Raw genomic sequence first — 15691 nt, 5'->3', positions numbered from 1 at the left:
CTGGGATTTATTCATTAACCAAAGTAGTGGCGCCACAGGAAAAGTCAGGTGACCCATCCATCCATCCATCCATCCATCCCTGCATCATATATACAGCTTATCCTTTAAGGGTCACGGGGTCCAATTAACCTAAACCTAACCTGCAGGTCTTTGGACTGTGGGAGGAAGGATGGAAGGAAAGAAAGAAAGACAAAAATCTGAGCCTGTGCACCAGTGAGTCAGAACATTATGACCATGGAAATATGAGGCATATAACATTGATTATCTCTCTACAATGGTGGAGGTTGAGGTCCGGCATATATTAGACGGTAAGTGAACAGACGGTTCTTGTGTCAATGTGTTTTTGATAAATGGCTCTGAAGATCTGTGTGACTCTGAAGAGGGCCAGATCATTACGGGGGGGCAAAAGCAACATCTTGTCTGTCCCGAATTGACATATGGGATATGAGGCACAAGTTGCAAAAATCTAAATTGTGTTAATGGGTGGAATGTGTAACAACACACAGTGCATCCCACCCTGCTGAGCTCACATGCCGGTCATAATGTTTTGGCTCATCATTATTCCAAGTTCCAAAGACAGCTGTATGCCACTGTCTTCTCCAGCAAATAGACTAGTTCACTGGGCATGTTGCACGTACTCTGTACACAACGCACTGGATCCCAGTAGCAGGCAAAGTGCAGATAATTAGTTGAGGACTTGCATCATGTAAAACATGAGCCGTCAAACCACGACAGTACACAATGGTACACACGGGTCAGAAAAAAATGAATCAGTGCTACTGTAAAGCAGCAACTCCCACACTGTGAATGAGCCCACTGCGCGGCACCTCCACAAAGGGACCTACACAACAGCAATGCAAAAAACAATCACACACACACACAGAGACATACAGGCACGCACATATGAGCAGAGATCCGACAAAGCAAAGGATGATGGTGATTATGACACATAGCTAAGCCACCCACAGTGGTGCCTGTGCGAGGGCAGAACACATCAAACTGAGCAAGTGTAACACATGCTCTGTGTCAGTCCTCCTCCCCTGCACTGGCATGTAATGTATGACACATAGCTGAACCACCTACAGGCCTGCTGTCTCCATGCCCAGCTGAGGACGATGTGGTGGTGCCGGTGGTGGTGGTGGTGGGGTTACTGGGGCGAAGGAGCTGGATCCTGCCGGGTTCTGCGGGATCAATTTCTTGTTCTAGGTTAATTGAGTATTCGCTTCAAAAATATCCCCAAACGTCATTCAGAGTACATTCCAGGAATGTGCTGCCAAATGTCATCTGCTGCTGCGTCCCACTCCCAGCCAAACATGAACTCATGTTTGATACGAGCCTTGTGGTTTAATGTGGCTGCAGGGGTATCTGGCCCGGGCTCAGGGATATTCACTGTATATGTGCGGAGCGTATGGCATTGGATGGTTGGGTGGGTGGGTTTTTTTGGTGGCTGCTGGCCAAGCACCTCTGGGCCATCCAATCTGAGGAGGGGGATCGAGCAGCACTGACTGAACCCGGTGTGGGGAGGACTTGAGGAGGATGGAGGAAGGGGGGAGAAACGGAGGCTGTTACTGGATCTGACCCCTTCTTCACATACTGTACATGCTTCCCACATAGTTACTGACAACACACACACACACACACACACACACACACACACACACACACACACACACACACACACACACACACACACACACACACACACAGGAGTGCTCCAGAAACCTAATCCATTCCGCACTTGCTGTGACACATATGGAGTAGAGAGGGGAGGAGAGTCAGGGATATTTAAACTGTGCAGGGAGGACAGGGGAGGACTTCTGAGACAATTTTATTCTTATTATTTATTTTTCAATCATTTGTGCATGCTCTCGTCTTTCGCTGTTATGTTGTTGTTATTGTTGCAATTTATCGTTTAATTATCTCCACAAAACAGTGAAGGCTGTTGTGACCACCTGCCTCCATCTGTTTGTACTTCATCATCAACTGAATGCAGAAATTAAAAAATGAAGCCTGCGTATTTCATTGACTTTCTGGCCTTTTGTCTTTCCCCAACAGTTTCACAACAATGCAAATATCCTAACAGGTTGACCATAAAATCACAATATTTTATACATACTGTCTGAGCTCTAAAGGTGATCTTATCAATTTTCCTCTAGCGCCACCATTAGGGCAAACACTCAGAACTCCAGTTTTCATTTTTTAATCATTGATTCATGTTTTTACGTTTTTTAAAACCAAATGAAATGTTGTCTTGATAAAATGGCAGAAAGCAAACACAAATCCCATAAGCCTGTTTCTAACATCCTCCTAGTTTTGTCCAGATATTCCAACTACAAAACAGAAAAAGTGTCCAACCACCAAACTTTAGTAGCTGAAACAAGTGAATATTTTTATTTGTTACTAAAACCTGTGATAACTCATCAGATTTTTGGCCACAGTGAACGAAACTCATCTATTTGATATATCACTTGGTATGGTGAGCAAATTACTGATACAGAGCAACACCAGCGTACATGTGGAGTTGTCCAATATTAACTCCTGAGAGAACTATTTCTCTTTTTGGCCACAAAATGCTCCACTGTTCTTTCTAATGTTGTCTGGTAGCTCTTCGTTGCTGAGCAGGTGGCGTTTCGACTCCTGCACCCGAAAACAATGTTTATGAGGGTGGAGAGCACGAACCAAGACAATCAAGTTGTGTACGGAAAAGCAAATCAAAGAGCTGAAAGTTGCTGAAAGGCTCTGCACTGCTGTAGAACAGAGTCATACTTCTCTGTGGGTGTTCTGTCACATACAAGAAGAGATCTGATTCTCTTTAGATACTGTTCAAACTATTGTTAAGTCATTTAGGTCAGGTCATTATCGTCTGATTAATTGTTTTCTGTTGTTTTTCCCTCCGACTGTGATGATGGTCGCTGTGAAAGAAACAACTGACTGGAATAACAGGCCTTGGCAAAGGTCCGTCCTCCACTGAGTGCTTAATTGTTACTCTTGCAGGAATGGCTGCTCCTCATTCATGCAAATATAACTGAATTCAACGGATACCGAAAGAGAATGAGAGAGAGAAATGTACGGTGAGAACAAATTGTGCAGAGGGGACAGTGACACAGGTGTTGCGCTGTGAGACTGAGAATTTATTTAAATCCGAGATGATGAAAGAAAACAGACATGATGGTTGGGAGGGGGAGGACGTGCACTTTGGCCACTGAAGGGTGGAGAGGAGGAGAGGAAGAGGAAGAGGAAGCTCTGCACGGTGCCAATAGGAAGTTTCTTCCTCTGAGAGATACAGGAGACAGTGTCAACACACGCTGTGCTCAATATAGCTACTGTCACACGGCCAGGCGCACTTCTCCCTCCTCTCCAGCCTGACACCTGCACCTTTACTTAACACCACTCCTGCCTCGCTCACGTTCTTCCACCCCCCCCCGCCCCCATCCACGCAAAACTCACAAACAGGTTACATTCTTCCACTCAGTTGTCGTCCTCCGTGGCCCCCGTCCATCAATGTCATGTACCCGGAGCTAAATTAACTGATCTCGCTTCCTTTGCTCTTTCTCCTCTATCCTCTCCCCTCGCTCTCTGTATATATTACAGGCTTGACACCCTGCCAGATACTGGTTTAATATAACACACATTCTCCGTGCCTTCCACCCGCTCTCACATTACCCTCTCTTTCCAACTCCCACCACCCAGCTTTCATATGGGCACTGGCCGCTCGCTTTTTCCATACTTTACCCACCGCAAAAGGAGCTTTTTGTTCTTGAATAGCTCCCTCATTGCCATGGTAATCCAACAGAAAGAGAGTGCGGTTTCTCTGTCTAGGGCCTTGCAGATGAAAATAGTAAGTCACGACGGTTTCTTCAAGTGGCCCTGAGTGTGAGAAATCAGTCAGTGGAAAACTTGTAGTTGTGAAGAGATCGGAAGCTTGTGTGTGATTGTTGTGCGAATAAATGTCATAGCTTGTTGCCATTAACACGTTTCTCACATTTGTCTTCATCGGCGTCTTCCAGGTGGACCTTTCCGTTGATCCCCCTCTTCCTCTGTCTCGCTTGTCCTCCAACGTCACCCTCTCCACCCCCTTCCTTCCCTCCTCCACCTCATCACCGCTCGCTGTGGTAATCCCATTACTCATGTGCGAATACCAGCTGGGGAAGGGAAGGAGGAAGGGAGGGAGGGAGAATGTGGACAGAGGATAACTGTCTCAGGTCTCAACTAGACGGTTGGACATCCTAGACGTTCACTCAAAGCATCGTCGAGGAAAGAGGTGAAAATGTTGACTGACGTTACAAATTGTCTCAAAAAGTGTTTAAAGTTAGACCCCTAATGACCCAAGGAGGGGTAAGGAGTGAGACAGACAGACAGAGAGACGGAGGGAGGGATATCTGGCTGTGTCTCTTGACGGTTGGACCGGCAAGCTCGAAAATAAACAAGTTCTTTGATGACAAAGAGCCCATTGACTCTCTTATTCCCTCTCTCTCCCTCTCTCCCACTCCTTATTCTCCACAGCTTTGCTCTCTTTCCCTCTGTCCGTCCTTTTTCACTCTTGCCATTTCTAAGGGGTGAGGTTGGAGGGTGAATGTGAATGTGGTGTGTGTGAGTGCGGGATGGGGGAGGCATTAACCGCCACCCTGCTGCACTTGTTGTCCTCCTCAGCTGCCGGCTTTTTTCTTTCATCCGGTCTGCTCTCACCCTCCGTGCCTTTCAGTCTGCAGAGCCATCTTCCCTTCACCTCTCACTGTCACACCAGAAGTTAAAACCTCTTCCTCCTCAGTCCAGGTCCAGGTCCACGGAGGATTAAAGGCGAACAAAGGTTTCACTTTGCAGGCGTTTTGTAAAACCCTGTCTGAAGTTGGTTATGTAAGATCATTCGCTGGAACTCAAGTCAGAGATAATTGTAGCACTTATATAGGGGAAAAAAGAAAGCCTATGAACAGGTGATGTGAGGAGAGTCTGATTGTATGCACATGCATGCGTACGTGTGCGCGTTGGTGCATTTGTTCGAGTCACCAGTGGGATGAATCATCACTTCCCCTATGTACATATTACACCTCTGTTGGTTGTTTAACGCCCTGTCCAGGAATTATAATCTTGCCCGGCTTCCACTGATTGCTGAAATCAGATTCTGCATGTACATGGATTGGATATGTGTGTCTATCCGTGTGTGTGTGTGTGTTTGTCTGCCTGTGGTGGCACTGGTTAGTGGCCTACCACACCCATTGTCCATGGTAATTACACTGAGCCGGGCCATCTGTGTTATAGAGACTGGTGTGTGTATTAGTGCTGACGACGACATGCTATGCGGTGGCACCATGTCAGGTTTTTTGACCCGCTTGAGCTCATATACACCAACTTGTTTCACAGTTGTGTGTGTTAGTTGAGACGACACATCACTTCACAGATGAAAGATGAAGTAAGGGGAGGATGGATGGGGGGGGGGGGGGGGGGGGGGGGGTAATGGTTTGCATCTATAGGAAAGATATCTGGGGATGTTCACACCCGCCCGACTGCATGCGAGCATTCACATACACACAAACACTCAAAACAAATCTCCACTCGCCCTTTCTCTCCGTCTTTCTCTCCGGAGCGTCTGTCTGTCACTCTGATTAGGAACGGGCAGAGTCACATAAAGAGCAGGGTGGATTGGAAAAGGGCGGGATGGGAGATAGAGGGCGTACGGATGATGTGGAACCAATAGGACAAGGCTGCTCTGTGATACTTTCCCCCTTTTGTCGAGCACATCATCAAGTTCTCCTCACAAACAATGGGCAAATGCATGTGATGATTCAAATAAATAATAATGGGAGACCCTTTGCCGCAGATTTGGACGTCCACGTCTCCACACCCTGCGAAACAACTTTTTTGCAATGTCAATATTTTACATTTTACATTAAGATTTACATTACTTCGGACGTCAAGATTTAAATGAATCCTGACATTTCTAACACACAAATGACAACTTTTTTATTATTCAGGGGGGTAATTTTATCTCTGTATTAGAGAGAAATATAGAAATATGAGAGTAACAAGGCCACCTGGATGCAGCTCTTACATAAAGTCTTCAGACCTTAATCTCAGTTTTATTATACATTTTGATAGCATCAGCCACAAAGCGCTCAAAGATATTTACATTTTGGCCACACCTATGCAAAATTTCCCTTTCTGTTATGATATTTGCTTGGCACTTAAACTCTCAAAAGATCTATTAATGGGCAAACCTTTGCATACTAATAAGACTCTTGATTCTAACATTGCTTTAAGATAAGCGCTCCGCAAAGGTCACCATCTGTTAAAAGATAAACAACGGTGCTAGTATTACGTGGAAGATAAATATACTGTGTTTCGTCTACTTTATATACCAAACTACACAGAAGATGACAAGATCTTGAATTTATAAAAGTATTTTTAATGAGAATATAGTTTCTTCACCCTCATTTTCCATTATACAATATTATCAAATAGCACATGTTCAACTGGAAATTTCAAAATAAAGTTCTGTCAGTGGACATGAGCTTGCATGTCAAACAAATATCAGCGACAAAACTAGTCTTACTCTTTTTTTTATTGATACTGCTCATGACTCCCTCTACCTTGATAGTGCAACTGTAGAGAGAGTCAGTGATGAGTGTGAGGGAGGGAAAGAGGTGCAGGCACGGAGAGGTGGCAGAGGACGGAGCGGGATGAGGAACAGAGGAGGTGTGAGAGTGAGGGCGGACGGACGTACGGGCAGATGGGTGGTAAAAGACGACGGGGTTTCAAAGGAGCGAAGCAAAGATTGGATGGGGGGAGAGAGAGAGAGATTGAGAGGTGGATGAACAGCAAGAGCAAGGGAGGTGGTGGATGAGGAGGAGGAGGAGGAGGAGGACATTGGGTGGGCAAGAGGGAGGGTGTTGAGTGAGGCACTGTGTTTATCAGTGCTCAGAATGTACTGTGCTGTAGATTTGTCTGTAAATGTCATCTCCTGTGCTTGACTTACAATAGAACGCACGCACGCACGCACGCACGCACGCACGCACACACACACACACACACACACACACACACACACACACACACACACACACACACACACACACACACACACACACACACACACACACACACACACACACACACACAGGTAAATAGGAGAACTCATTTTGTCCACCCTGCACTTAATCCCTAAATCACTCTTATTTTTCTGTCAGGTTCTTCTTCCTCTCCTCCTCCTCTCCCTGTGGAGCTTTTTCCTCTTGTCCTCTCTTTGATTTCCTCTCTGTCAGGTCTGTGTGTGTGTGTGTGTGTGTGTGTGTGTGTGTGTGTGTGTGTGTGTGTGTTTGTGTGTTTGTGTGTTAGGAGCTTTGGGGGACGCTGAAGAGCTATTCCACCTCAACCAGAAACACAGACATTGGAAAATGGAGAAATGATAGATATCAGGTTCATGCCAAAAGAGACAAAAACACACCGGAGACAGGGACAAACAGAACAAACACTGGGGGGATAGTGGAACTCTTGTTCTCAGCTGATGGAGCCCTATTGTCGGCCTTTATGTGGGAAAAAATAAAAGCAAGCAGGTCTTTCCGGCGGTTTTACTGCTCTGAAGAAGAAGACAGGACAGAACACAGCAGTTTCCTGAGTCTGAGAGTTCAGCATCCAATTTAAGAGGCCATTTTCTTCTTCTTCTTTTGGTCCAGCTTCTTATCAGGCCCAGCAGAGTGGGTTTCCTGAGCCCGTCGGAGAATGGCCTGCGAAGGGACGAGAAATCCTGTTGGTAAATCACGCCACACGGACGCTGCTGCTGACAGGGGACTTTGTTTACTTTGTTTTACTACCACTGTCTTATCCTGTTGACAAGGCCGGGCAGCCGGGCATATCGCTGACGTAGCAACGCGGTCAAAAATGCACAAAAACACACATAAAGCCTCCGTCACTCGCAGCAGGTGCCAGCGAACAAGAGGAAGAAAAAAAAAGAGGAGATGCACTTCACCTCCCATGCACGACGCCTCACCCGCTCACATGCATGGTGATAACACATGACGGCTTCATATCAGTGGCACATGAGGAAGCAGGAGGTCAGTGTTGGAGGTGACAGGAAACAAGTCTGTGCATGACACGATGTGACATGGCCGGATGAACTCTGGGGTAGTTCCATACATACACTTTATGCTAACACATGCTGTGGGTCATTGTGCGTATATGTGTGTGTTTGATTGTGAGTCAGAGGCCAGATACAGTCGGTTGACTTCGCCTTAAAAAAAGAGGAAAGGGGAGTTAGTGCAACATGACCGAGTGGCAGCAGAACAGGATGCAGGTTCATATTCAAATGAACCACAAGAGGTTTGACTTCTTTCTTTTTTTACATTAAGTTCTTTCGCTACGTTGCTTTTATCTGAAAACCATTTTACAGGAAATTCAAATAAGATGGGGAAATTGTCACTGCTGTGGCTACAAACATCCAAACAGGGATAGTTCACCCCCCCAAAATAAATTCATTCATTATCTACTCACCACTATGCCGAAGGAGGGGTGGGTCAAGTGTTTGAGTCCACAAAACACTTTTGGAGTTTTTTTGGAGGACGTTCAGGAATCTATTAAGGTTAGATTTATACGGTACCAACACACAAAATGTTTTGTGTAGATGAACAATTGCTCAAAATGTAAATAATTTTGTTGTCAAATGGTGATGCAATCCTTTCCTCTGTTCATGTTGGCTAATGCAGTATCCATACTAATGAGTACTGGGACCTTGTTCTGTGCTTTCGTCTGCTGAACTCTACTGTGGATTAACACAGAACAAACTTTGTCCTCTTTCACTTACACTGACGCCGATGAGGGATCTCAGGGATGGAGCTTTCATTTCCATCCCTACAGAATAATGTGCTTTCCACACCAAACACGTGGTGTTTAATACTGAGTTTCCTGTTTTCATTCGCTGCAGCTCTCACATTCAGTTCGCCCGGTTGATAAGTGTAATCATCCAGATATGAAAGACTCTCCTGATCAGCGCCATAACTACTGATTGACGCAACAACAACAACAACAAAAAAAAACTCTCGCGCCTCTCTCTCGACTCGTAGGGGACTCGGATGTGACGTCAGCACGGCAGCGCGCGGTGGCGGTCTCCGGGGCAACGCCGCGTGCTGCATTGACGCCAGCGCGGGCCCCAGGCTCGTGGTGAGGGGGCGTGACCCGCCACGTTAGCCCCCCCCCCCCCTCCCTTCCCCACCCCGCCTCGCTCTTTCTCTCCCTCCGTCAGTGTGGGCGGGCCAGAGAGAGAGAGAGAGAGAGAGAGAGAGAGGCAGCGAAACACGACACCCCGAGGAGAGAGAGAGAGAGAGAGAGAGAGAGAGAGACACTGAGAGAGTGAGTGGAGGACTGGAAGAAAAAAAAAGTCCGTAAAGAAAGAGAGGCTCCTCACTCCGACGCTAATTTCTGTCAAACAAGTAGCGAAGCTTCGCGGCGGAGAGATGTCCAACAGCGGCCAGGATGCGGCGGTGGAGACGGAGTGAACCGGACAGTTAGAACTTGTTGAGGAAGAGAGAGAGAGAGAGAGAGAGAAGAAGAAGGGTTTTCCTCGAGTCGGGACGGTAGCTTCGTCTTTTCGCTGCAACTTGAGAGCAGGTTTCTACGCTGCTGCTGCTGCTGCTGCTGGTGGTGGTGGTGGTGACGGGACGAGAGGCGACAGAGGACCGCACCGCGAGGTCTGTGCCCCGCTGTGGAAAGCGCTCGAGCGGGCCCTTCAGCGCGGCTGGAGCCCGGAGGAAGGAGGGAGAGAGACGGACCGAGAGAGCGCCGTGGTTCGCGGACACAGCCGCTGAGGCAGTGCGGTCAGAAAAGTTTCACCTCAACTAGTTTCCCCCTCGTCGGGAACTCGCGGCGGAGGAAGAAGAGGCCGAGAGACTTGACTTTTTCTTCCCACGAGCGACTCCGTGCGGAATCCACCCGGGTTTGGGGAACTTTAGCCACCGTCCTGCTAAGTGAGCTAAAGCGGAGAGCATGAAAACACCCGGAGACTCCGGTAAGTTTTGAGCGAATCCTGCGGGGAAACGCTACCCCACCATTGTCTTTGTTTACTTCAGCCAACCACACTTTTAATAACACCCCCATTAATACAACCACACAACTACCAGCATCCACTTTCAGTTTAAAATAAAACAAAAAACAGAAGTGTTGATGTGAGTTGTTCTCGTGGATCCGTCCATTGTTTAAATCTGGTGCAGCTTTAGTGCTGTACAAGAGGAAGTGGTTAAACTACTGTACAGTTGTTACAGCGACATCCTCTGTGTCACCCTGACAACCTCATTTCACCATCCAACACCTTTCAGACAAGTGGCTGAAAAACCTAGAAGTACCTTGTGTGTGTGTGTGTGTGTGTGTGTGTGTGTGTGTGTGTGTGTGTGTGTGAGAGAGAGAGAGAGAGAGAGAGGGGGGGGGGGATGTGGACATGCTGATAAGTTCCCCCCTGTTTGTGGTGGACATGAGATGATTGGATCTGATCAGGTTTATACACAGTGAGTGATCTGAAGTTAACCCAGTAATTGAGCACATACGATTGTCAGGTTTCTTGGCCTGTCAGCATATTGAAGTGAGGGAGAGAGGGGAGGGGGTTTCCAGTAGTCAGCTGAGGTGTGTGTGTGTTGGTCTAATTCCTGAAATGCTTGCATAAGTTTGTTCTTGCTCTTCTCTGTGAAAGACGGAGCAATTTTCCCGAAATAAGGAGGAAGTGGAAGTGCTACCGTTTGTGCCAGCCATGCATTTTATTACTTTTAAACATCAGTAATCAACTGTATCTGACCGACACAACCTTTTTTCTTTCAGTCACTAAAGTACATCTGTTTGTTTTGCTCCAGTTCACACAAGTCAACAGACCAGAGCTGGAACTATTCTTTGATTATTATATTGTCCTTGTTTTCATTATTTTTAAGTAAAAAAAAACTTTAATATTTGCAAAAGTAACAGATTACCATTTTTCTTTTTCACATATAATTTTAATTTGAATAGTTGGATTCTTTGCAGGTGTTTTGACTTTCTGTCAAAAAAGCCGGACATCTGAAGATTTCTTAGACTAAATGATTATTCTAAGAAAAAGTGGAAGATTAATAATGAAAGTGATTGTCAGCTGCAGCCCTAAAACCAACATGAAGCACCAGGGACCTGGTGGATAACATCTCTGCGTTTACTACAGTCATTTATTGTCTCTGGCCCTCTGTGTAAAACATATTTAATAAGTTGTGGTTCCTGCGGGAACAATGTGATGACTTTCTAAGTAGCTACTGGTGAGCATTTGGCACAGGACTGTGTGTGTGTGTGTGTGTGTGTGTGTGTGTGTGTGTGTGTGTGTGTGTGTGTGTGTGTGTGTGTGTGTGTGTGTGAGTGTGAGAGACGGACAAACTGTGTGGGACAAACTTTTCCACTCGGGATGTTCCCCTCCCTTCCCCCACCCTGTCCCCTCCTGACTCCTGCTGCACCCAGCCTTCAGCCCCTCAGCCCTCCACATTCCTGCACACACACCCACTCTCTGCAGCAGCCCCGAGGAGGCTACTATGACATCACACCACATCCCACCACAAGTAGCCCTTTTATTACTCTGAACTCCGTGTTGGTGCGGCAGCAGAAAGCTTCAGCTCTGCGGGGGAAAGGTTGCAAAAAATTGATTGTGCTTAGGTTATGGGTTTGATGTATGCAGTCGGTGTGGGTTTGTGTTTGCGTAGCAGGTTGATTGTGTTTATCTGTTCAGTAAAGGTGAAGAACATTAACTTGTCCTACTTTACCGTGAATCTGACTAATCTTATTCACCATTTAATTGCTTCTGAATATTACTTTAATTATCTCCACCACAAGGTTATGTTTTCTCCCCTGTTCGTTTGTTGGTTTATATGTTTCTTTGTTTGCAAAAAGATTACACAAAAACATCTTCCCAAATTTCCTTGAAACTAGGTGGAAGGATGCTGTTTAGGTCAGGAAAGAAGCCATTAAAGTGTGGAGCAGATCCTGTTTTTATTGTAGCTTTTTTAACATTGTGCGAAGGGGTGTTTTTAAAAATTTTTTGTTGATTTCTCATGGGCAGTTTAATTGAATTTGAGTGGATTAATGGGCATTGGTTAAGGCAAATGCTCTGTTAAGTGCCATTTTAGTTGAGTATGTGATTAAAGATAAGTCTTGACACCAGTGACTTAATCTAACAAAATCCAAATTATATCAGTATTTAAAACTTATAACTGCCACAACCAATTGTTGATTTCTTTCTTGATTAATCATTTGGTTTATAAAAAGTAGAAAAAAATAGCAAAAACAACACATCACCAATTTATTTGACAAAAATCCAAAGATATTTACTTTATAATGATGTAAAAAGCAGCAAATCTTCAATAAACCAGCAAACAGTTTTTTGAATTACTTTTTCATAATAACGATATAATGATTTCAGCTGTTATAAGCTTAGTCAAGTTATTCAACAGTCACCAAAATCAAATTGGATTATTTCTCAGTTTATTCATTAATTGATTAATCATTTTAGCTGTAGTTGGTAAACACAGCATCTCTGTCTCAGAGGCACGATCTTATAACGGCACATTTAAATAGGTGAATTATTGAACTGGTTAATCCGAGGCGCTCTCCTGATCTGTCTGATCTCCTGCTGTTGCTGTGTTTCCAATCAGAACTCAGGTTTTAACCCTTAACCTATAGATCCCGTCGTTTAGATTGAACACATTTGTGTTGGATGTGTGTAGGATGAAAAATGTAATCATCCCTCACCAGGATGTTTGGTAATGTAGGATTATGTCCCGTACGGTAAGCTGCTGCCTCTCCGAGTTTACCTCGTTTCTCTCAATCACTGGACACTTCCTTTGCGCTCCTGTTTTCCACAGTCACTTCATTAGCCTGAATAGATGATAGGATTTCTGCTGAGATGGAGAACTGATGTGATGAAGCAGGAAATGATATGGCTGTAGCTGCATCTATTGTCGTTGGTGGATCACTGCTGGTGTTGTAGCGTTGGAAAGGATCCAATTTAATATGCGTTTATATCAAATCGCAGCTGTTTACCCGGTGTTTTTAGTGTTTGATGAGTCGGGATGATTAAATTGAGGCAAAGTATTCTACAGGTTGTGTTAGTCGGCAGACAGGAAGCTGATGTGTAATTTCTCGTCTGCCCTTACACAGTTATATCCACCTTTGTGTGACCCTCAAAGGCTCTGCTAATGATTGATTAAGCTCTGGTAATAAGGACATACACAGATTAATAACTGTATCACCGTATGCCTTTCCCTCCCTAATGCTATCTACTCCCCTGCCTCACATACACACACACACACACGCTGTACTCTGCCTTTTTGTGTTTCACCAGTTTTCTTCCCATCCCTCCCCAAGGGTCACAATTTTTCTTCCACCACCTCCGTCATCCTCGTTTCTCACTCTGACGGGATAAGGACTGGTGTGTGTCTTTGTGTGATGGAATTGCATAGTGGGACCCCTGGCTCAGGAGTGGCCATTGTGCGTGTGTGTGTGTGTGGAGTACGGGACAATGGTGGGAGTGGGGCAGGCCCTGGAGCTGATTGTGTGTGGACTTGTGGGGCCAGGGACCTCTCATTGTACTCATAATGGTGCGGAGTAGCTCATAGTTTGGTGGTGCTTTTGACAAGTGAAGAGACTGCAGTGTGTGTGAGTGTGTAAGTGTGAGAGAGTGTTTAAGAAAAAGCGAGGTAATTTGGGCATCCCAGTCTATTTTTCATCAGTCACTCAACAACGAAGTTTAATGATGGTTGTTTTTTCTCTCTTTGTGCTGCTTGCTGCTCCCCCAGAGTGATTGACATGCTTTAGGGCTGTTTTACCACTTATTCTCAACACACACACAAACACACACGTACACACAGTCCTGCCTTATGATGTGGCAGGGCAAGAGACAAAAGGGTAGCTTTTGAGCACGGAACTGAAAGGAAACATTTCACCTTTTCCCTCTGCGGGTTTATGTGTGCGATTGCGAGCATATGCTTTTCAATCCCAACACACAACCACTGTGATGATAAGTGCAGCGATTAGCCTTATCTGTGAAAACTCCCTCGCAGTGCTGACCACAGCAGAACCGCTGCCTCCCATTATCCCAATACAGTTTTATAGCCCGCTTTATGGGACAGTGCCCTGCTGTGATCAGGTTCAGCCAACACACGTAAAGCTTGAAACAGGTGATGTTCCACAACAAAACTGCTAATCCTTTCTTTTTTGAAAGAGCAGAGAAATTATGTTAGGTGCCTTCTAAATCTATTTAGCCACAACACCATTACTGATGACACAGTGGGCTAAATTCAATTCAGGACATTTGCATCTTGTTGTTAATGCAAAGTATTTATATTATAATATGGTACATGTCATGCTTATCATGTTGTTTATCAGACAGACTGAGCGTTCAAAATCTCGCGGCAGCCCGGCCCAGGTTACCTTGTCACCACAGGTCTTCATAAAAGTTTAGATATGTTCGTCTGCGAAGCTAAGTTGACAAATGACTTCTGGTAGAGGGGGCCCTCAGTTGTGGAAATGTCTGTATTTAGCCAGGAATGTGACCAAAGGGAACAATGTGCTCAGCCAGTCGACACTAATAGACCTCCCCACCATTAGTCCTGTGCCGCCCTTGACCAGGGAGACCCCAGCCAACAAGGCAGCGTTACCCTTGAAGGCCCGGATGCTTCTGACCGCTGTCCCATCGCTGCCTGTGGCCCACTCACGCCCACAGAGACCCACACATTAACCTCACATCTGACCGTCGCGTCCTATAGATTATCGGTCTCTCGGACCTATGTGATCAGCTGCATGACTCCTGGCTCCGACACTAAAGAACTCCATTTAAAGTTCACATTTAAATGCGGAGAAAACAGTTGCCTATGTAAATGTGTCCTCAGGCTGTTTGTGTATGTCTGCGGTGTGAGTTGAACCTAGTTTTACTGCAATGCCATTGGTTGTATGTCAACGCATGACCCCACATTGACTATTGGTTATTGGTCAGGGATGGTAGAGGACTGCTTCTGCATGCCTGGATGGGACGGACTGTTGATGGATAACTGTAACACTTTTGAGGAACATATTTGTGAGCACACACCACGCACACTCACACTCTCACTGCTGCTTTTTATTGGAATTCTTGGACCTCCCACATTCCTGCTTAGAAGGTTAATAGTTGCCGGCTGTGTTGCATTACACATGAGGGGAAAACACAACAGTCACTATCTCTGCAAGCCTTTCCTGAACACACTCACCCAGTGACTTGCAAATGCATGCGTGCACTCATACATTTTAATGCCTCCTAAGGACAAAATGAGTAAAATGCATTGTTAGAATGCAATTAAAATAATGCTTTATTATTTTAATATTGTTAATTAAAGCTGGCGACCTCAAATTGCACACAAACTTAACACCAAGGCTCTTTTTTCAGATGGGTATCAAAATTCGTGTCGAGAACGCATTGGGGTGTGTTGGTGTGCTTGGATTGACCTGCGCTGTTCAGCAGCTGTTTGTTTGTGCATGCATGTGTATTGTAATGTAATATGGGGATTTTACAGAGCTATATTGTTGTAGCGATGACTCAGAGTGAGGGGCAGAATGGCATTTTATTGTAAAAGAATATATGAGATAAGGTTTTTGTAGAAGAGCAGCTGTGCGAAGGTATTGCTTGTGAACAAAGTGTGTTCGTCAGTGCTTGTGGGTGGAGGCATAAAAGCATCTCAGG

General features: G+C 45.4%; 1 protein-coding gene across 1 annotated transcript in view; it reads left to right on the top strand.

Annotated features, from left to right (window-relative positions):
- Positions 1-9241: 9241 nt before the first annotated feature.
- erfl3 (Ets2 repressor factor like 3) overlaps positions 9242-15691 on the top strand; it is a 44004-nt gene continuing 37554 nt past the window's right edge. The window contains exon 1 of the mRNA XM_034611041.1: positions 9242-9991. Coding sequence (XP_034466932.1) covers positions 9970-9991 — 22 coding nt within the window. The 5' untranslated portion in view covers positions 9242-9969. The remainder of the gene's footprint in view (positions 9992-15691) is intronic.

Source organism: Hippoglossus hippoglossus, chromosome 16 (genome assembly GCF_009819705.1).
Source record: "Hippoglossus hippoglossus isolate fHipHip1 chromosome 16, fHipHip1.pri, whole genome shotgun sequence".
NCBI classification, from domain to species: Eukaryota; Metazoa; Chordata; class Actinopteri; order Pleuronectiformes; family Pleuronectidae; genus Hippoglossus; species Hippoglossus hippoglossus.
Note: the sequence above shows the minus strand (reverse complement) of the source record. Positions and strands in the feature narration are given on the sequence as shown.